This window comes from Chelonia mydas, chromosome 5 (genome assembly GCF_015237465.2).
Source record: "Chelonia mydas isolate rCheMyd1 chromosome 5, rCheMyd1.pri.v2, whole genome shotgun sequence".
Classification (NCBI taxonomy): Eukaryota; Metazoa; Chordata; order Testudines; family Cheloniidae; genus Chelonia; species Chelonia mydas.
Window position 1 is genome coordinate 67,381,267 of NC_051245.2, and position 23,181 is coordinate 67,404,447.

Below are 23,181 nucleotides of genomic sequence, written 5' to 3' on the forward strand. Positions count from 1 at the left end.
AGTGGGAATATGAATCAGTACCCATATGAGTGAAACAAATCTTCCAATAGCTATTTTGTACAAATATGTATTCATATTTATTAATATTTGAGACTGCTAAATCAGTGATCAAGAAAAATTCCCAAGTAGCTCTTCCAGATAGATCATTAAGATAATTTGTAAACCCAGCATATGGAAGGTTTCATAATTGTTTGATATGTCCAGGTTCAATGTAAAGATGAATAATTTGAAAATGTATTATTATGAAAGCTAGTTATGATTAAATTGACTGATGAGTTAGTAATAGTCTTTTTCTGAATTACTTTTGTCCAGAAGACAGATGTGGGTCCCTGGTGAAATATCCTGTGACAAATTGTAATCAGGGTGATAGTCTGAGATACCAGCTCTAGCCAGTCCTAAATGGTGTCCAAACTTCAGATGGTTATTTAGAACAAAAAGGAAGATTAAAACAGCTAACTTATCTTCTCTTGCTCAAAGATAAGTCCAAACTTTCTCACAGAGTTCAGAAGTATTGGGAAGAGCTACATCAATCTCCTATTCCAACTTGGTGCTCTGATTTTAAATCAGAATTTTTTAAATTAGAGAGACAAGGTGGATGAAGTAATGCGTTTTATTGGACCAACTTCTGTTGGTGAGAGAGACAAGCTATGAAGCCACACGGAACTTCAAGTTCTGAAGAAGAGCTCTATGGCTCGAAAGTTTTTCTCTCTCACCAACAGAAGGTCCAGTAGAAGATGATATCTCACCCATCTTGTCTTTCTAATATCCTGGGACTGACATGGCTACCACTACACTGCATACACTTTTTTTTTAAAATTGTAGGGCACATTAAAATGTTAATGCTGTCTGAAAGTAATTATATGCTTTAGAGACGAATGATAATATTAATTTGGATTTAAATTTCTATATGTTAATAGTCGATAGTTAAATACAGTGCCTAATCTGTATAAAATGAGTTAGGTCAATGAATTTTTGAAAGTTGTGAAAGAAATATTTACAGTCACATGTAGGGTCAGCAAATAAACATTCTTAATCAAGGTTTTAAAGTGAAAGGATTTGTAATTAATATTAAATTTGAGATTAATATATAATGAGGAATTTGTACAGGTAATTATGTGTATGTTAATTGAAGTGTTGCAAGCTTAAATCTGGGATTGTAAAATAGACAATGAGTTTACATAGGAGATAAATCATTAATATATATCACAGGATCAAATGCAGATTAATCTTATTTTAGTGTGTATGGAATACAATTCCCTGATAGCTAAAGCCTGCTTGATTTGACTCATTTGACTCTTCTTTCAATTGAAAAAGTGTGGGCAGTAGTAGACCATTAGGAGAAAAGCTCCAGAACAGTAAATCCAATCCTTTTTGTTAACTGTGTTATGTCACTGTTGCCTGGAATATCTATATTAATGAATTAATAAGTGGATGAATGCTGGGAAGGAATTGATTCTTTTATATATTACTGTGTATGTTCTTGGCCTAGCAACTGCTTCAAGTTTTTAAAAAAATTAAAATGTGTAAGAAGCATTTTAAGTGCTACTACATCAAAGAATGAAGCCTTTATCTGCTGAGTAAGTAGTGATCAATTACACACAAGTGGGAGGCTCATCCGGACAGTCACCACACAGACGTCTCCAATACCAGACAAATACAATCTTCAGCTTCCCTTTGTTTAGAATAACTATTTATAACTTTTGTTGTTTTTTCTTATGAATATGCATTAGTTTCTGTTTCATATCAGTTCTCCACCCCTGTTGGTACAAGTTTTGTGCTAACTCAAACCAATTTTTTCTAGCTTTATGGATGCTTTATTTTTTTGTTTTCCTCACAAATGTGATTACTCTTCATTTTCTTACACATAGGTGGTTCTACTTAAGTTTTAAGCTGTTAAAAATTATCCAAACAGACTCTTAAAAATCACAGCAGACTTTTATCAGACCTAAAATGTGCCTTCACTCCCAACAGTGCGCACCCACATCTAGAGTGTACCCATATAATAAGGTACATTCACAAAATAAGCAATTTAATAAACATATTAGCAAGAAAGGGAAAGTGTCAAACTAGAAACTATTTTAAGGATTACTGCTTCTATTTTCAGCTCTTTTTTTTAGATATACAAAGCAACACGTACACATGTGCACAAACAGTTTGTATTGTATGTATGTAGTAAATGCATATTTTTGATTTGTACAACTGATTTGTATTCTAGGTTGAAAACAGTAGTAGAAGAATTGATTCAGACACAGCAGACGCTTTTGAACAAAGAGGAGCTTTTGTTGGAACTAGAAAAGAAAATAGAAGAATCTTCTAAGACCTGTGAAAAAAAATCAGAGTAAGTGTGGCAAAGATATTGGAAGGTGAAAATTTTAAAGAAAAAAGTTGTTTGTATTGTAATATGCAGTTTTTCTTTGAGTGATTTGCACATGTCTGTTCCACTTCAAGTTTGTGCGTTCCCAGTGCCCCAGAGCTGGGGATTTTTTCCCGTAGTGGTATTCGTCAGGGTGGCGCATTTGCTTTCAGCACACTCATCCTATGGATTGATGATATAAAGGGTGAAGCTGTCATGACCGTCCCTCTCTCCCCCTATTCCTTCTTATTAGCTGTGATCTGTAGTTGGAGCATGTCAACTTGTTTATCCAAGTTTCCCCACACTATCATTGGTTTTCAGTCTGTTTGTATATGGTTAAGTAGTATATGTGTTTGGGAGGCAGGGGAAGGCATTCTTGTTGTTTAGTGGCACTCATTATTGTACTTAGTCTAGGTTTTCTTCATTTTTTTTTCTTGGTTTTCCAACAGAGACACTCTTAGTGCAAATGTTTATGCTCAGTAGTGGGGGATGCCTTTTACCTCAGGCTTTAAGTCTTGTGCCAGTTGCAAGAATCTCTTCTGGTGAGTGACCCTTGCTCCAAATGTCTGGGTGAGGTCCACATTCAAGACCGTGGCCAGATCTATAGAGATTAAAAGTGTTGTATAAAGAACAGGGACATGAGATTCCACATTCTTATGGAGGCTGTCTTGCATCAGAGCCTTCGTGCTTAGTGCGATGCTGAGTGCTTCCATTTCAACAAGGAGTGTCTCTCCAGACATTGCAGTTTCCACCCCAGAGAAGATTGTTGGAAGGAAAGCACCTATATTTTTCTCTGGTACTGAGGAGAAAGCACAAGAGATCTAGTGAGCACTGTTCCTCTAAGATGGATAGATGCAGTCCTGAGAGGAGATTAAGATCCCTGGCGTTATCTACCAGCAGTGGATTACAGTGGATAGGTGACTGTGCCCAGTACCAGCCTCTGCCTCACCCTTGTCAGAATTATTCAATCTGGCAGTGGCTTCCGGGCTGTTGAGGCTGACTTTTACTGCCCTCAGTGCAGGAACAAAATACATCAAGAAGGTCTTGCGGTGCTAACAAATCCTGAGGCTTATGCAACAGAAAGAGACTTGGTCTGTCTCAAGATGCTGGATTTTCCATTTGGGTAGGAGGTAAATCTACTGTTACAGGTCCTTCTCCAGGCTCTGGCATGCTCGTTACCAGCAGAAGAGTCCCAAGTCACTTCAAGGCAGGGGCAGCAGATCACAGTACCATTGATGGTCAAGTTCTTGAAACGCCTAACTCTTTCTCGTACTGTCCAATCCAGGAGTAAACCTAGTATGTTGTCCCTGGTACTGGCATCATCCAGCAGATGTTCTCAGTCTCAGGCACCAAGAGGTGTGGCACCAGATCCTCCAGATTCTCTTTAAGTCTAAGGTTAGCTTTTGTGCACCATTTTCCTGGGATGGAAGGGCCATTGCTGTCATCAGGAGAATTCCCATCCAAGCACCTGTCTGATTTTTGGAAGTTGTTCCAGAGACTGAGACATAGGGAGCGGTTATGGCTGGTGTCCTGTGCCACACTGCTAGCTCTGGGGCATACCTGCTACTTCATGGTCCTCCCCAGTTCCTTGTCCTGTAGTCACCTAGCACATAGTAAGCTAGATCCCCTGAAGCTATTCAGGCTTCTGTCTCTGATACCGATATTGGTAGTGAGTAAGAAACACAGGCTCATCTATAATCTCTGGTACCGGTAGCCTCGCCATTACAGGAAGTTCAAACTTAAACCTTTTGAATTAATCCTCCTTGTCATTGGATAAGATTATGGTATCTGGGGATTCCTCTTCTTTCTTTGACAGCTTCACAGGATATCATGAAATGTAAGAGAGACGATAGATCTTTTGATATTCAAGGTGAGGTAGTTCAGGAATGCTCCCACAGACTGGTTGACATACTCAGTTCTGCGGGGCCTTTCAGAATTCCACCCATTAATGAGGCCATTCTGTATCTTACAAAGTCCTTCTGGCAGACACTGGTTTCTCTGCCCCAAACGTTCACGAGAACCAAGTGTATGTCTGTACTGTAATTAGACATGGATGACTGGCCTGTGCCGCTCGGGCTTGCAAGGCTGTTTAGTTGTACTATTGACTTTCAGGCTCAGGCTGCAGCCTGAGCTTTAGGACCCTCCCACCTTGAAGTTTCCTAGAGCCTAGACTCCAGCCCGAACCTAAATGTCTACACCACAATTAAACAGCCCCTTAGCCTGAGCTCTGTGAACCTGAGTCAGATAGCACAGCCCAGCCATGTGTTTTTAACTGCAGTGTCATGTCCCTTCTCAATGATATGAGCATTTTTACAGGCACCTCCCCCAGGTTCCTTAGTGGTATCAGAGTTGAGTTTCTACTGCCCCAAAGGGCCAAAAAGAAAAGAAGCTAGTCCTTTTTGGTAGAAAGGCTTATTCAATATCTGGTCTTCAATATCATATCTCCATTCACCGATCCTTATTGGCTAGATACGATTTCTCACACTGGAAAAGCATGCTGAAGTTCTCGGACAAGTTGCCAGAGGAGACTAGGTATGACTTTCAGATCATGGTAGAGGAATCTAGTGGCTCGAAATTCACTGCAGGCAACCTTGGATGGCAACTATAGAGTCATGGTGTCTGTCCTAGGCACAGGTGTTCCTGGCTGCAGTCATCTCGTCTCTCATCAGAAGTTCAGCAAACAAGCCAGGACCTTCCCTTTGAATGTCATACCCCCTTCTCTCAAAAGACTGATGTGGTGGTGTTACATAGTTTCAAGGGTTCCTGGGCCATATTGAAAGCCGTGGGTATTTACACACCTCTTCCTAAAAGAGAGTAATTCTGACCTCAGTTTCTGCATAAGTATCCCTATCAGTTCAGAAAATGGGGCAAGACACTCAGGAGAAGACCATCACCTGCTCGTCCTAAAGCAGATTTCTCAAGTCAGGGTGTGGCCTCTGGGCAGACTATTTGACAGCTTTGTTGAAGACACGGGTACTTGCTCACCATGTTATAGTTTCTCCCATCCCTATTTTTTTCAATAGGTTATCCCACTTCCTACAAACTTGAGCCCTCATTGCCACTGCTCAATGGGTTCTAAGCCCCATAGAACTGGAATACATCCTGCAGTTTATTTCTGTTCTTCCTTCCCACTTCCCTCCCTTGTCCTTCTTCAGGGACCATTTTCTCTTCAAGATGTACAGTCTCTTTTACCAGTGGGAGCCATAGAGGAGGTAGCCTCCTTTCCCTTGAGGGAAGGGTTCTATTCTCTCCATTGTCTGATTCCAAAGGGAAAAGGAGGTCTCAGGCCCGTTTTGGACTTGTGAGATTTAAACAAATACATAGTTAAAAAAATATTTTGTGGTCACCCTGGCTGCCATTATTCTCTCTCTAGCCCCCACTGGTACACTTTCCTTGACTTGAGTAATGCATATTTTCACATGACTATCCGTCAGAGTCACAGAAAGTTCCGAAGATCTGTGTTCCACAATACTCGGGTGGGGTGGCAGGAGATAGGGGGATGCAGGCCCACCTGACTCCACTACATCCCAGTCCAGGGCCCTAACACTGGTTGAGTGGTGTGCTGTTGGGTCAGCGGGGATCTAGCTGCAACATGCTGAACCTGATTCAGGCAGCAACCCAGCCGGATCGTAGTCGTCTGTCCCTGGACAACTTCCCACCCTTCCTTTGGGGTGTATCTGGATCTCTGGGTTGTCCTCCGTTGCCCCGGGCTAAACTGCAAGTGGTAATCCCAGCTGCTCCTTAGCATGGGCATGTCTGGTAGCTCAGGCAGTTCAGATGAGTCCTCAGGGCATCAGAAGTCCTCAGCAGGCTCAGGCTTCAGAAGCAGGGTGGAAGCTTCTGCTTCCCTCAGTGGCTTCCCCCCAAATGAGCTACAGGGCCTGCCTTTTATACTTCCTCTTGCTGTCCTACGCCTCTGCTTCTGGCATGGCGGGTATGGCTTTCCTGGTTCCCCCCACCAGGAGGGGTCTGGCCAGTCCTCACTGTCAATCTCCGAGGGAGGCCATGCCTCTCTGCTACAGATATTCCCCTATCTGGACAAGTGGCTATCTTGGGATTGTTTCAAGCACAAAGTAGAAGTTGGTTTCACCAGATGCAATCCCTTTTCCAGTAACTGAGCCCATTGATTAGTGAGGACAAATTGTTGTTTTTTTCCCTCCAGTTCAGAGAACAGCATTTATAGTGGTGATCCTCGACTCTACATTGGCCAGAATATTCTTGCCACAAGCCAGTTCTAGATAATACTATATATTTGTGTGTCGCTTAAAAGCCCCTCTGCCCACAATAGTAAGAAGCTGTTTAAGACTTTTGGGGCAGATGGCTTCCTGCATGTACATGAACCAGCATGCCAGACTTCACCTCAGAATGTTGCAGGGCTGGACGAAGTCAGTTTATTCCTCATCTCATCATCTGTTGGACATGCTGATTCGCATACCTACAGAAGTCGTAACCTCACTAGACCGGTGGAAGGATCCTACCATCATGTGTATGGGAGTTCCCTTTTCCTCTCCTTTGTCCACAACTATAGTTATGGATGCTTCATATCTTGGTTGAGAGGCTCACTTAGGGAGCCTGCATACCCAAGGTCTGTGGATGGATCAAGATCTCACCCTACAAGAGTGTACAAGAGTTTGCAGGCAATTTGCCTGGAGTGTCAGGTGTTCATCCTTCATATCAAGGAAGCTACCTTACAAATCCTCACAGACGATATTGCGGCGATGTTCTGCGTGAACAGACAGGGAGATGCCAGATCTGATCATCTCTGTCAAGAAGTGATACATCTATAGGACTTTTGTATCAGCAGTGCAGTATATCTCATAGTCTTCCAACTTCCTGGTGTTCAGAATAGCTTGGCAGATTTTCTAAGCTGGTCTTTCAAACCAGAGGTTGAGAGATTCATCCTTCAGTCTTAGAGGGTCCCAGAGATATACCTGTTCATTATTTGATTGAACAGAAAATGCAACTTGTTTTGTTGTAGGGCGTGGCACGGTCTGGGCTCCTTAACGAATTCTGTCCTTCTCTCATGGAAAGCAAAGGTGCTATATGTCTATTCTTCTATTCCTGTGCCCCACAAAGTGTTATGCAAGCTCAAGCAGGACTGAACTCTCATGATCCTCATAAAGCCAGCCTAGCGTTGTCAGTATTGGTTCTTCAGTCTGTTAAATTTCTATCAAGTTGAATATCACAACCTCAGGAACCTGACCTATCACAGAACCACAGTTGGAAGATGCATTCCAACCCATGCACCCTTCGTCATAAGGTGTGGACGCTCAATGGTTAACATCTCAAGAGGCTGAGTGTTCTGTGGATGTGCAAAACATTCTTATAAACAGCAGGAAGTTGTCCACTAAATATGCTTACCTGACGAAGTGGAAGAGTTCGTCCAACTGGTCTCAGTAGAAGTTTATTTTTCTGGTCCTGTCTTCTATCCAGCATATCCTGGATTATTTGCTTCACTGGAAACATCAAGACCTCTCTGTAAATTCTGTCAGCGTTTACCTGGCAGCTATCTCCATATTCCACCCACCAATCTGTGGTAGATACATGTTTTTTAATCCTAAAACCATTAAATTATTTCAGGTGTGGACAGGCTGTACCCTTATATAGGAGATCCCATTCCCCCATGGGACTTGAATTTGATACTGTCGATGGGACAGGATCCCCAGGGCGCAGCCTGGGACTGCTCTGCCCCCTTAACTCTCCAGCCTGGGCTGTCTCTCACAATGCTTTGCTCGTGACAAGCAGCAAACTCCTCCAGGTGCTGTGATCACTCAGCACAACTATATGTGGAGCCCCACACCCAGCTGGATTGCATGAATGTTCTCAGAGCCACTCATGAATCACACAGAGAAAGGCACCAGCCAAATCCCTCCAGCTCCCAGCCTTGTACCTCAGGAATATACCGTCTTGCTCTGTTCAGGATGAGCAGTGCATATTTATTAATTGGTTCATCACTTCATCAATGGAAAGTGGATATACACCAGCCTTTGCAAACCTGAGCAGATTTACCACACACTTCAGGCAGACTCACTGGTAAAGATAAACAGTTAAACAAATCTGTTGACTACAAAAGATAGACTTTAAGTGTTTATAAGTGATAGGCAAAAAATCAGAGTGATTAGCAAAATAAAATAAAATATAAGCACGCAGTCTAAAGTCTCAACCCTATTAGACCGGGCAACATCTAGATTAAGCAGTTTTTCTCACCCCACTGGATATTGCAGTTCATAGTACACAGATTTCACCCTTGGGCCAGTCTCCTGTTGGAGTCTTCAGTCTTTTTCTGAGTGTGTCTGTTGCTTGCAGCACAGGTGGGGACAGGAGAAAAGGCTAAGCATGGAACCTCTGAGTTCTGTTTTATACCCTCAGCCCCACATGCTTGGAGAACACAAGTCCAGGCATGTCTGATGGGCATTGCTGAGTCCCCAGGCAAGGTTGAGTAATTTCCCTGGTGTGGCCTTATGCAGGTGAGTCACTGAATTGTAGCTTCCTTGCAGAACAGTGGCTGTTGATGGGTTGTTTGACACCTGCCTGGGCATTGGTTATTTTCCTTGGCATTGTCTCTGGGGAGCTAGTATCTGGGAGCTTCCCAAACCCACAGCATATTTTAGTGACACCATACAACACAATTCTCATAACTTCATATGCATTCATGATATACATATTTTGATAAAACAGTGACTTTCAGTAGATCATAATCTTTCCCCCTGATACCTCACGTGGCCTGTTTTATATGCAATATCTCAATTATATATAAATGGGGAATATGGAGGTTACAGAATGCTCCCACAAAGTATAGAGTGTCACAATCTACACTCATGGGTCCATGTTTGAAGCTGATGGCCACCACTTCTTTGTTACATCTGTCTGTAAAGGTAGCCTTTTTGGTGGCCATTAGTCTGTGACGTGGGTGACCCAGTTATATGCTCTGGTTGCTGATCCTCTATGTGTTATAAAAAAATCAGTTTTTGTGTGTTATGCTGAATGGAGTCATCAGCTTACATTACAGTGATTACAGGATTGCAGTGGATGAGAAGCTGGATATGAGTCAGCAGTGTGCCCTTGTTGCCAAGAAGGCTAACAGCATATTAGGCTGCATTAGTAGGAACATTGCCAGCAGATCGAAGTGATTATTCCCCTCTATTTGGCACTGGTGAGGTCACATCTGGAGTATTGCATCCAGGTTTGTGCCCCCCACTACAGAAAGGATGTGGACAAATTGGAGAGAGTCCAGCGGAGGGCAACAAAAATGATCAGGGGACTGGAGCACATGACTTATGAGGAGTGGCTGAGGGAACTGGGCTTGTTTAGTCTGCAGAAGAGAAGAGTGAGGTTGGATTTGATAGCAGCCGTCAACTACCTGAAGGGGGGTTCCAAGGAGGATGGAGCTTGACTGTTCTCAGTGGTGGCAGATGACAGAACAAGGAGCAATGGTCTCAAGTTGCAGTGGGGAAGGTCTAGGTTGGATATTAGGAAACAGTATTTCACTAGGAGGATAGTGAAGCACTGGAATGGGTTAACTAGGGAGGTGATGGAATCTCCATCCTTAGCGGTTTTTAAGGCCTTGATTGACAAAGCCCTGACTGGGATGATTTAGTTGGTGTTGGTTCTGCTTTGAGGAGGGGATTGGACTAGATGACCTCCTGAGGTTTCTTCCAACCCTAATCTTCTATGATTCTATGATCAACCTTTTTCCAGCTCTGATTATCGAGCTTCTAGCCTCTATCTTGAAACTGAAGTTATACGAACTGATAAATAGAATTGGGGTTGCACTTAGTTCCTCTTACCCCCCACCCCATTGTTTCCACCCTCAGTCAAGATTTAATTGACCCCATGACAGGTGGATACTATTACTTTCCAATAACAGTGAACTGGTGCATAATAGCTTAAATAATATTATCTTAATGAATAAAACAATGAACACATAAGTTAGTATGAGCTCTGAGAGGGCTGAAGGCAGTCATCTTCTTAATGCATTAAATACTACTGAAAAAATACCAAAAGCTTTAGAAGTTTGCCTTTTCCGTTATTTTTCACTATGCTAATTAGATAATTTCCAGTTAGCTAAATTCCACACAATTAGCTAATGAGATTCTTGCACTTCTAGTGAACCTGGGTGAATCCTTCTTACTATTTTTTATTTTAATCACAGGCTCTTAACAGAATGTCTGAAGAGTTAAAATAGTGTTATTTTATCTACACGGCTTTAAATTCAGTGTTTTCACCTCTTTTCTTATAATATGTGTTTTTTTATTATTTATTAATTACATACTAAATACTGTAGAAACATAGATTAAAATCTCTATCCAAGGATCTTAAAATCTTAAATACAAAACCAAAACAACCCTCACTCAGGATTTTCCTTCTCCCATGTGCATACCTCTGTGTGTCACCCGAGCCCAGCTCACACAAAATGAAGACGTTTCAGAAAAAGGGATAATAAAATCTTTGGTACTTGCCTAAATTTAGAATGCACATTCTAGGATTTCCATAATTGAGTATGCCTTTTTTCCTCTGTATGCTGCTCAAGACTAGAAATACTGTACTTGATTTGGTGAATTTTAAAGGATGAAAAAAGAACAGGCATTTCCTCAATTCCATTTTATTAATGGAAAAGTTTAAAGAAAACTGTTTTTACTAACTGTGTAGTTCCTTTGAGAAAGAAGGGGAGGCGACAACATATAAGCTTGCTGCACTTTGTTTTTATTCTCCTCCTGGTTTTGAAAGCTTTCTGATATTTGACTTGTTCGTGCATTGAAGGACTTAGAACAGTTAACATAAGTGAGATCTCTTCCTGTTTTTCAGAGAAGCGGTAACTTGGGTATCCTCCAGTTGAGATAAGTGGGTGGGAAAGGTAGAAAAGGGAAACCAAATTACCAATTACAAAAATGTTTTCCCCAATATTGTTTTGATAAGAAAAACTCATTTTAAAATAATCAGTCTTTAATTTGTGCTTCTCCTTTTTCTCTTCAGCATTGTGCTCTTGTTGAGCCAGAAGCAAGCACTGGAGGAACTCAAGCAAACAGTTCAGCAATTAAGATGCACTGAGGCAAAATTGTCAGCCCAGAAAGAACTTCTAGAACAAAAAGTTCAGGAGAATGATGGGAAAGAGCCACCTCCAGTAGTAAATTATGAAGAAGATGACAGATCAGTCACTTCTATGGTAAGTCCCGTGCTTATACTGAACCATGCAGCCACTCATGCTGTTGAATTGCTCATCTTTGGGGTCAGAGGCCTGACTGCTTAGCAAAGAACATCGTATAGTTGCAGGCAGCCAACTGAGAGGGAGTCATAGTACCATCTAGAGGGACCAGCCAGCTCTACTGATTGGCTGGGTCTTTTTCCATCTGTGAACTTTTCAGGGGATGGTGAAAACTACCTTTGCCTCATATTCCGAGAATGTATTCAGGGGAGAGGGTGGACTGTCTTTCCACTTAACAGCAGGTAGGGGACTGTAAATACAATTGCTTGTCCTATTCAATTACTGCCCATAAAATCATTCTGGAGCAGAGATGTAGCAGAGTGTATCACTGTTTTAGGGAGTTCCCATTAGTCAGTAATGAAGAACTGCAAATATCTGTACACCTATAATGTGATTTTTTGAGAATAATTTAATAAATCATTGTAAGTTGTCTTTTGTTGGGCTACTTGTGGCACCTTAGAGACTAACCAATTTATTTGAGCATAAGCTTTCGTGAGCTACAGTTCACTTCATCGGATGCATACTGTGGAAAGTGTAGAAGATCTTTTTATATACACTCAAAGCATGAAAAAATACCTCCTCCCACCCCACTCTCCTGCTGGTAATAGCTTATCTAAAGTGATCGCTCTCCTTACAATGTGTATGATAATCAAGGTGGGCCATTTCCAGCACAAATCCAGGGTTTAACAAGAACGTCGGGGGGGGGGGCGGGGGGAGAGGGGGTTAGGAAAAAACAAAGGGAAATAGGTTACCTTGCATAATGACTTAGCCACTCCCAGTCTCTATTCAAGCCTAAGTTAATTGTATCAAATTTGCAAATGAATTCCAATTCAACAGTTTCTCGCTGTCTCTACGTAAAAGAATAAATGGACACAAATCAGATGTCCAGAATTATAACATTCATAAACCAGTCGGAGAACACTTCAATCTCTCTGGTCACGCGATTACAGACATGAAAGTTGTGATATTACAACAAAAAAACTTCAAATCCAGACTCCAGCGAGAAACTGTTGAATTGGAATTCATTTGCAAATTGGATACAATTAACTTAGGCTTGAATAGAGACTGGGAGTGGCTAAGTCATTATGCAAGGTAACCTATTTCCCCTTGTTTTTTCCTAACCCCCCCCCCCCCCCCCCCCCGACGTTCTTGTTAAACCCTGGATTTGTGCTGGAAATGGCCCACCTTGATTATCATACACATTGTAAGGAGAGTGATCACTTTAGATAAGCTATTACCAGCAGGAGAGTGGGGTGGGAGGAGGTATTTTTTCATGCTTTGAGTGTATATAAAAAGATCTTCTACACTTTCCACAGTATGCATCCGATGAAGTGAGCTGTGACTCACGAAAGCTTATGCTCAAATAAATTGCTTAGTCTCTAAGGTGCCACAAGTAGTCCTTTTGTTTTTGCGAATACAGACTAACACGGCTGTTACTCTGAAACCTGTCATTTTGTTGGGCTGTTGGTCAAAATAATAGACTGCTCCAGTAGTGTATTCTTGAGCATTGCTTGCTTCATATGCTGGAAGAGGGTAATTACAGCAGTTAGACAAGCAGGAGTACTTACAGACCTCTATGCTGAAGAGATTCAGTTTATGTTGGGGAGGCAAGTAATGTTAGCCTTTCCTTGTCAGCTACCTGTAAAGTCAGGAAGATGTGGTAAGCTAACTAACTGCTTCAATAATGTGGGAGGAGAGAGATTTGCATGCCAAACCATGTAAGAAAATGGCAACAAGTCAGGATGTTTCTAGATTTCTTTGGCACGAAAGGGTGTGTGGGGGTGTGTGCATGTGAGAAAATACGGTTAAATGTTCTAGCTTCATTATGAAACTAGTGAGTTGGCTTGGATTTTGGAGTTTGTAGAAACCCTACCCTCAGTGACCTTTGGACAAACTTTATCATTTGGTTTATGTTCATGAAACCCAAGAGGATTTTAGGCAGAAATACATAAAACTGTCTGCTCCAAATCTTAATGTTAAAATTAAAAACTCTCATCAAAAATGATTGGTTTAGGTAAGATGTTCATTAAATTACAACTTAGTTCTCAGTTTTTAGACTTCCCCACCCTTTATATTATAGTTTGTTGTGTTGGCAAAGCTGAAATTTCCTATTTTGTCTCAGGCTAATCAACAAAAATATTAGAAATCATAACTACGTGAATTTTTTTTAAAGTCAGTGTCCTGTGTTCCTTCTATATGGTGCAGGTCAGCTTTTGTGCTGCCACTTTCAAAATACTCTGTATCTGTATCTATCCTGACTGAGTGCTGAGATCTGACATGTGGTCAGCACTCTGATCAACGTAACCTCAATTAGTGTCCCCCAACTACCGATAATGGCTGATTGAGTCATTAGCTAATCAGAAGGAGAGTGTGGGGAGTAAGAAACTAATTAGCCCTCAGCTCACCATCCTGATAAAAAAGCCTTAAGGAAATGTTTCAGAGAGAGAGGAGGACAGGGCTAGCTGAGCCTGGAATGAAGGAGCTCCCTAGAGAGAGGGAGACTGCCTTTCCTCCTAGGGCCCTAGTCAATGCAGGCTGAAAGAAGTAGAGGTTAAAACTATGGCGTTGCACTGTACTACTGTTAGTGGACAGGTTTTAGAATAAAATACAGCCTGCATGCAAGATGAAAGTGGGTCTGAGCAGTTTCTGGGGCATCAGAGGTGAGGGACACAGTGTGACTCTGTCTCTCACTCTAATTTTGTACATGCTTATATGAGCGCACACACTGCTCTTCATTTTTCTTCTTGGCTGCATACGCACCATTATAGCAATTTGAATATTAGCCACTAGCAGACAAGGTACTTAAAAATTGGGTTATGGCTTCGGACCTCATGGAAAGTCTGAAATAAACCATCCAACTTTTTTTAAATGATCAGATGACGTGTGTGTGTGTGTGTGTTTATATATCTGGAACCACTTGGACTGTTAGCAGGAACTTGGCATAATTGGAAGGTTTAGGGCTAGTCTACACTAGAAGTGCTATGGTAGCTCAGCTGCGCTGTTGTAGCACATCCGGTGAAGATGCTCTAGGCCAACTGGAGAGAGCTCTCCCGTCACCATAATAACTCCATCTCCATGAGAGGTGGTAGTTATGTCAGCGGGAGAAGCTCTCCCACTGACATAGTGCTGTCTTCACCGGTGCTTAGGTGTAATTTCTGTCGCTCAGGGGTATGGATTATTCACACCTCTGAGCAATGTAAATTATATGAAAGTAAGTGGTAGTGTAGACAAGCCCTTAGTTTCTAGGCTTTCTAATGATCCCACACAGAAGCCCCACTTCACCCACTAAATGACTGCAGATATGAAGAAATAGAAATTACACTAGCTAATGTTTTTGAACAGAATTAATTTCAGTAAAATATCCAAAATAAAATGCTATTGTAAACACTATTAAGTTTGTGTTATATGTGGGCTTTGGAAGAACTAACTTCAGAAGTCAAGGTTGGAAGAGATTTTCTTAATGTTCTAACCAGGCAGTGATACTAAAGTATTTATAAAAACTGGTGCTGTGTAGCCAGTCCGAGGCTTCAGAAGACTTTTTTTCTGTATTTTGAACTATTTTTTCCCTCATCCCCTTCTCTCCCTCCTAGCCTGCGCAAATCTCTGTGTCTTTTTCTAGCCACGCAACGTGGATTCTCATCCAAATACTTGATTACATTTTTTGTAATGAACATTCTTCTTTGAGTGCTTACTCATGTCGGTTCCATTCTAGGTGTGTGCATGCCCATGTGCACAGTTGTCAGAGGTTTTTGCCTTTGTGGTATCCGTAGGATCGGCTCTGGCACCCTCTGGTGTGCCGTGGTCATGTGTTGGCATATCAGGCACCGCCGCCCTACACCCTCTCAGTTCCTTCTTACCACCTGTTATGGTTGGTCGGTGCGCCTTCCCCTTGCCTAGCAAGTGGATAGCGGTTCTTCCTGTACTTCGTTTCTCAGTGCCCTGTAAATAGTTTGTTTACAGTTACTTAATAAGTAGTTGTTAAGTAGTGTAGTTAGGGAGTTAGTCCCAGCGGGGACTTTGTCCCAGGTGTGGCATGCCCCAGTCTCTATGTTTTAACCCCTGTTCTGCCTGCCACAGGCCTCTGCCTGTGAGTGACCCCCATAGCAGCTGCCTGAAATGCTTGGAGGAATTACATTTAAAGGTCAAGTGTCAGATTTGTAAAAACTTTGGTCCAAGAACCCAGAAGGATTGTGATATTTGTTTGAGTGCCCTCCTCTTGGAGGCTGCACTTCGCCCAGCATCTGAGCCCTACTGTAGTCCTTAGTTCGTAGTGCACCCCCGGCACCGGGATTGGCCTGGCACCGCTTCCCCTCGCCGAGGCCCAAGAAGGGGTCAAAAAAACAGGACTCCCCGGCACCGAGCAAAAAAGGTGAAGGGACATCAGGCAAAGGACCTAATGCGGGCTGCCACCCACACCAGAGTCGAATAGGGTGCCTCTCTGATTGGACCCACTAGGTCCCCCAGAGATCTGCCGCTGACTCCCGGGAGCGGCAGGGGACAGAGACTCACTAATGGGCTGCCATGGAGCCTCCATGACGTTGGATCCGGCGAAGGCTCCCTCCGGGGGCAAGCCAATTGTAAGAGCCCCCCAGAGGGCTAGTGAATGCCATCAGTCCTTGGAGCTGAGGCGGAGTTCCCTGTCTCCGCAGTGGAGGGCTCTGGTTGGCTGGCACCGCGTTTGCGATCTCCATCAACTAGACACGAGTTGCTCAGAGGGAGATGTTGGACGCTGTACATCTGGCACCAATCGACCTCCCATCCACCAACTCCATGGCGCAGAACCCCGTCTCCCAGATCTCTGGGGCAGTACCAATCTTCCTGTTCCCAGCACTGATCCCCAGGAATATGTTCCTATGCACTGCTCACCTACGGCGACAGTTAGACATCAAACTCCGGCATCGACGGCCCCTCCATGGTCTTTGGAAGGGGATTCCTCCAGGTCAGATCAGGAGTTCAGTTCCTTGCTGAGGCAGTAGCGGCCCACTTGGGCATCAGAGACGGCATCAGCCTTCACGATGCCGACCTGGCAGCTGGGTCAGTGGCCTGCTCAGTGGCCTTACTGGAATGCGTTGGGCATGCCAGTTGCTGATGCCCTTCTCTCACCACTCTTCAGTGGCCACTTCAGAAAAACAGCCTATGGCACTGGGCTCGGTGCACGGAGCGGAATAGGACGCTGGGGCAAAGGAGTCAATACCCATCCCTAAAGTCCCTTCCTCCGTGGGGAATGATGCTCCAGGCCCTCCCCTGGTGGTTCAGTCGTCCTCTTCGTCGCCTGATGAGGCAGTGGCTGGACCATCTCGCGCTAATCCACCTGACAATTTCAAAGAGCATCAAGCTCTGTTCCGAAGGGTGGTCATGAACTTGAGCTTGGAGGTGGAGATGACGGAGCAGTCGAACACCTTGTTTGATGTGCTCTCTGCAGCAGCCCCCTCTCAAGTTGCGCTGCCAGTACATGAGCGTGTCCTAAAAATAGCTAAAGCCTTCTGCCAAATTCCGTTCTCCATCCCTCCCACCTCCAGAAAGGCCGAAAAGAAGTATTTTGTCCTGGCCAAGGGGTTTGAATACTTATATACCCATCCGCCCCCAGGTTCGCTGGTTGTCTGCGGCCAACGAGAAGGACAGGCAGAGGCAAACCAGTTCTACCCCAAAGAATAAAGAAGTCAAAAGACTGAACCTTTTGGGGAGGAAGATTTATTCAACGGCCAGCCTTGAATTCAGGGTGGCAAACCACCAGGTGGTAGCGGGGAGACATAACTTTAATCTGCGTGACTCCCTCAGGAAACTTAAAGATTCTCTGCTCCCGGATTTGTCCCGAGAGTTTGTAGCTCTAGTAGAGGAGGGCACGACAGCGGCCAGATGTTCCTTCCAGATGGCCTGGGACGCAGTTGACTCAGCGGCCAAGGTGGTCGCATTGGCCATGATTGAGGCGCAATTCATGACTTCAAACGTGGGCCTGTCCCAGGAGATGCAGTCCTCCATTCAGGACCTCCCATCTGATGGGAATGAACTCTTTGTAGAACAGACGAATGTGAGGCTGCATGGGCTTAAAGCCCCACTGGCCACCCTCTGTTTGCTGGGCATGCATATGCCACAGTTGGCGAGGAAACAATTCAGGCTTCCCCCACCTCCCAGGCCTTGGCCATCTTAGCAGGGCTCCACTAGAAGAAGGGACAGAAACACAAGTTTCAGTCGTCGCTGTCCATCCACCTCCTGCTCACTAGCTCAGCCTGGCCCTGCAGAACACCTGGGGGGCCAGAAGTGCTTGTTTTGATGGTGCACTCAAGACCAACACCCCAATTAATATGGATCCACCTTACCTCTTTCTCGACTGTTTACGTCTCTTCCATCCGGCCTGGTTGCAAGTCACATCAGACTGCTGGATTTAGGAATAATAGATCTGGGCTACACCCTGCAATTCTTGGCTATACCCTCCCTCCCATTCCTGTTCCCCGTCCCTCTTCAGGGACCCTTCTCATGAGCAACTCCTCATTCAGGAGGTCGAAAACCTTCTGCAGCTGGGGATGGTGGAGGAGGTCCCTCGGGAAATGAGGTGGAAAAGGGTTCTATTCCTGCTACTTTCTAATCCTGAAAGCAAAAGGGGGCCTAAGACCCATTCTGGACCTGCAGCAACTCAACAAATACACCGGACCCTTGCTAGAATGCAGGATTTGGGATCCATGCCAAGTACCGCGTTATAGCAGGGACCGCATTAAAATGAAATTACTGTATACTGTAAATGTCACATCCATAAAGTATAGAAAACCTTAGAAAATAAATTCCTACTTGAAGGAAACAATAAACGAGAAAAAAAGTGTTGCTTTATTAGAGATTTAAAGTAGACGTTACAATAAGCTAGTCTAGTTTTTCTTAAAAAAGTCGGTGAGTTGCTTTTGCTTCTTGCTGCTGTGCTGCTTCCGCTTAGCAAACTGCAAAAGACTACGTAGCTGCATAATTTTTATAGGCTCAACGTCTTGCGTCTCAAACCATCTCAAAGTAGTCTCTAAGCTGGCTATGGTCGCAGATGACGTCCACTTCATCTTCCTCTTCTTCTTCCACGGCGAAGACCAATTCTTCAGCTTCTGGAATGTTGTTTGGTTGTACTGCCTGAAGTATTTGGTCATCTGTTAAACTTTCAGCAATGGGACAATATTCTTCTGCTTCATTGTTGCCTCTTACCCAGGACTCGATATTTTGTGGCAGAACAGTAACACGGAGCCTGGACAGTTGCTGGCACAGCTCCTCCATCTACTCCATGTCTGTTCTTCCAACTTCCTCCTGTGTAAATCCCTCAAAGTTGAATTCCTCAGACTGTGATCTGCTTTCTTCATTTTCTTCTAGGAGCGGGTGGCCAAACGACTCTCTCAGTCCCACCATCCAACAGCGGTTTATCATTTCAGCGCGTAATAAATTCCAGGAATCGCCACCAATGTAAAAAGTTTTTTTTTTATAGTCAGCTTCTTCAGAAAATTGGTGACAGACAACTCGCTTTCTGTCATTTGTCCATTTGTTCCATCGATAGTGCTGCTTAAACATGGCGATAACACTTTGATCAAGCGGCTGGATTTTGCAAGTTGTGTTTTTAGGTTAGTATTCAACCCATATTTTACCATCACGGGTTCTGAGTCTTTCGGCCGGAGGATGCGCTGGACATTTGTCTAGCAAAAGAACAGCCTTTTCTTCTAAGCGTTTTGCCCGCAGATGCTGTCGCACAGAAGGGACAAATGCGGTGAAGAACCGTTGTTCAAAAATCTCTCTTGTCATCCAGCAATTTTTGGAGTTCTTGTATGAAAACGGCAGGCAATTCACATTTAAAGCACCGAGGCATGTGAGACTTCCCAGTGCACAATGGTTTTAATTTATGCTTGCCTGTTGCATTCACACAAAACAATAAAGTAAAGTGATCTTTTGCCTGTTTATATCCTCCTTTCTTACGTTCATCTGTTCTGACAGTCAGGGTTTTACCGGGCAACATTTTATTATAATTTCCTGTTTCGTCTGCATTGTAAACCTGTTCCTCCGAATAACCCTCTGCCTGTAAAATTTCCCTCAGCTTCGCAGGGTACAATTGCACGTCATGGTTGTCAGCAGAGCGTTTTTCTCCCGAAACTGCAATCTGAGAGATTCCGTGTCTTTTCTGAAATTGCCATAGCCAACCTGAACTCGCCTTAAAATATCTGAATTCGCCATTAAGTTCCCGGTCGAATTTTTCTGCTTGCATGGCTATAAGCGGACCACAGATTGGAATGCCTTTCTGCTGTTCTTGCACAAACTACATGTACACCACAGAATTAAGATCTGCATCATTTGCTAAACAGGCTCATTTTCTTTGAAGGCCATGCTTTTCATCCAGGTTATGAATGTAAGTTCTGAGCTTGTCAGCATTCTTTAGCCATCCACGAAAGGTGGACTCATTAATGCCAATATCGTGGCTAATCTTTGCCTGGGTTTCGCCATTTCTAAGTCATTCAATAGTGTCCATTTTCTCCTGGACCGAGTAAGCTTTCCTTTTGCCTGACATTTTTGACATCTTTCTAAAGATCAATACTATACCTGTAAATTTTTATTACATTACATTTGCGTGGTGTTCTAGGCCTACAGCAATTGTCTTAGGGCTTGTCTACACTACTAGATCGGGGTCGATCTAAGATACGCAACTTCAGCTACGTGAACACCTGATATTTTCCTGTGGACTGTGCTTTCTCTCCTCGTGCTGATGGAGTACTAGAGTTGACAGGAGAGCGCTAAGCGATTGTTTTATTACATCTATACTAAAAAAAAAAAAAAAATTGTACTGTACAGTACTTAAATTTGGGATCCACGGCTGCGACCACGTTATATCCGAATTAGCGTTATATAGACGTGCGTTCTAGCGAGGGTCCGGTGTATCTCAAGAAGTTGAAGTTACTCATGGTCTCCCTGGCCTCTGTCATTCCCTCCCTGGATCTGGGAGACTGGTATGCCGCTCTCAAACTCAAGGATGCTTATTTTCATATTTCCATCTTTCACAGACACAGACGGTTCCTCAGTTTTGTGGTGGGCTAGCACCACTTGCAATTTATGGTGCTACCCTTTGGTCTCTCGTTGGCCCCGCGGGTATTCACAAAATGCATGGCCTTGGGAGCTGCTTATCTGAGACATTGAGGGGTCCAGGTCTATCCTTATCTCAATGTGATTGGCTCATCAAGGGCAGATCTTGGGATCTAGTGCAGAGGAATCTCGATCTGGTGCACTCCACCTGTCTCAACCTGGGCCTGTTAGTAAACAAAAAGAAATCAACCCGCATACCAGTGCAATAAATAGAATTCCTAGGGGCTGTCCTCTACTACAGGCTGTCCTCTACTGAGCCTTCCTTTTGAAGACCTGTTTTCAAGCCATGTCAGACTCATACAGGGGCACCCGCTCATTACCGCCTGCACCTGCCTGAGGTTATTAGGCCACATGGCAGCTTGCACTTATGTGGTCCGTCGTGCCTGGCTTCATTTCCAGCCTCTGCAAGCGTGGCTGGCATCGCTCTACATCCCCACGAGGCATGATCTTGACCTGGTAGTCAGAGTACCAGACTCCATCTGGTCGTCACTTTAATGGTGGTTGAACCCCAGTTCACTGTTGGAGGGAGTTCCCTTTGTGGCCCTGTCCCCATCGCTGACCCTGGTTTCTGATGCCTCGGACCTGGGCTAGGAAGCCCATCTGGGTGATTTCAGCACACAAGGCTGCTGGGTCATGGGACGATCGCTCCCTCCACATAAATGTCAGGGAGCTCAAAGCTGTTCTCATGGTCTGCCTGGCTTTCCAGTCCCACCTGGAGGGCAGGGTGGTACAAGTCCAGGTGGACAACACTCTCGCAATGTTTTATCTGAACAAGCAAGGCGGAGCCAGGTTGTCAGCCCTTTGCCAGAAAGCTCTCTGGTTCTGGGTCTTCTGTGTGCAGCATGCCATTCATCTTGTGGCCACACACCTTCCAGGGACCAGGAATGTACTAGCAGATCGCCTCAGCAGTACCTTCTCATCTTGCCACGAATGGTCATCTTGCCAGGGTGGTCAGAGTGATCCTCCAAAGGTGGGGAATTACCCAAGTGGACTCATTCGTGACCCGTTAGAAAAGGAAATGACACGTGTTCTGTTCAATTCGGGGGCTTGACTGAGGCTCCCTGTCAGACGCCTTCTTAGTCCCGTTGGGGCTCTGATGTATGCCTTCCCACCAGTGCCATTAATCCACAGCATCCTCATAAAGATCAAACAGGATAGAGCAAAGGTAATCCTGATAGCCCTGGTTTGGCCTCGCCAACATTTGTGGACCTCTTGGTGGTGGCCGCACTGCAGCTGCCTCTCTGGATGGATCTGCTGTCCCAGAACCATGGCGATCTCCTGCACCTGAACCTGGCAGCGCTGCACCTTACCGCTTGGCTGCTGCATGGTTAAATGCAGATGAGGAGGAGTGCTTGGCCTGTGTCCAACAGGTCCTGTTGGACAGCAGGAAGCCCCTCTATTAGGGCCACCTACCTGGCCAAATGGAGACAGTTCACATGCTGGGTCTTGGACCGGGGTATTAGGCCTGAACAGGCCTCACTGCAGTCAATCCTGGACTACCTTCTGCATCTCCGGCTCCAGGGCTTGTCCCTTTTTATCAGTTAAGGTCCACTTGGGTGCTATATCAGTCTTTCACCCTGCATTCCAGGGTAGGTCGGTCTTCGCTCATGACATGACAGTCCCTCCTTGGAACCTGAATCTAGTGCTGGCACGGCTCATGGTGGCCCCCTTCAAGCCATGGGCTTCCTGTTACCTGCTTCTACTCTCCTGGAAGGTGTCCTTCCTGGTGGTGATAAAATCTGCCCGTAGGGTCTCTGAGATTAGGGCACTTACCTCGGAGCTACCTTATACAGTGTTTTTCAAGGACAAGGTCCAGGTATGACTGCACCCAGCCTTCCTGCCCAAGGTTGTTTCACATGAGCCAGGACATACACTTGCCTGTCTTCTTCCCAAACTCTCATCAGTCTGAGGAGGAGCTTAGATTGCGCTCTCTGGATGTCAGGAGAGTGCTAGCCTTTTACATTGGAAGGACCAAGTCATTCAGTAAGTCAACATAGCTATTCATCGCGGTGGCAGACAGAATAAAAGATCAACCGGTGTCCATCCAGAGGATTTTATCATGGATTGCCGCCCTATATCTGGTTTTTCTATGAGCAGGTGTGTCAAGGTTCCTTCCCCACTCTGAACGCTAGGGTACAGATGTGGGGACCTGCATGAAAAACCTCCTAAGCTTATCTTTACCAGCTTAGGCCAAAACTTCCCCAAGGTACAAAATATTCCACCCTTTGTCCTTGGATTGGCTGCTACCACCACCAAACAAATACTGGTTACTGGGGAAGAGCTGTTTGGAAACGTCTTTCCCCCCAAAATACTTCCCAAAACCTTGCACCCCACTTCCTGGACAAGGTTTGGTAAAAAGCCTCACCAGTTTGCCTAGGTGACTACAGACCCAGACCCTTGGATCTTAAGAACAATGAACAATCCCCCCAACACTTGCACCCCCCCTTTCCTGGCAAATGTTGGATAAAAAGCCTCACCAGTTTTCATAGGTGACCACAGACCCAAACCCTTGGATCTGAGTACAATGAAAAAGCATTCA

At 44.4% G+C, this 23,181-nt stretch overlaps 1 protein-coding gene across 19 annotated transcripts in view; it reads left to right on the forward strand.

Moving 5' to 3' along the window:
• The window catches only part of FER (FER tyrosine kinase), a 427,220-nt gene that overhangs the window by 116,961 nt on the left and 287,078 nt on the right, over positions 1–23,181 (forward strand). For all 19 annotated transcript variants that reach the window (XR_005225689.2, XM_037901518.2, XM_043547703.1 and 16 more), the window contains 2 exons: positions 2,216–2,338; positions 11,327–11,516. Coding sequence is in view for 18 of the 19 variants with exons in the window: in XM_037901518.2 (XP_037757446.1) it covers positions 2,216–2,338; positions 11,327–11,516 (313 nt within the window). In the remaining variant the exon portion in view is untranslated. The remainder of the gene's footprint in view (positions 1–2,215; positions 2,339–11,326; positions 11,517–23,181) is intronic.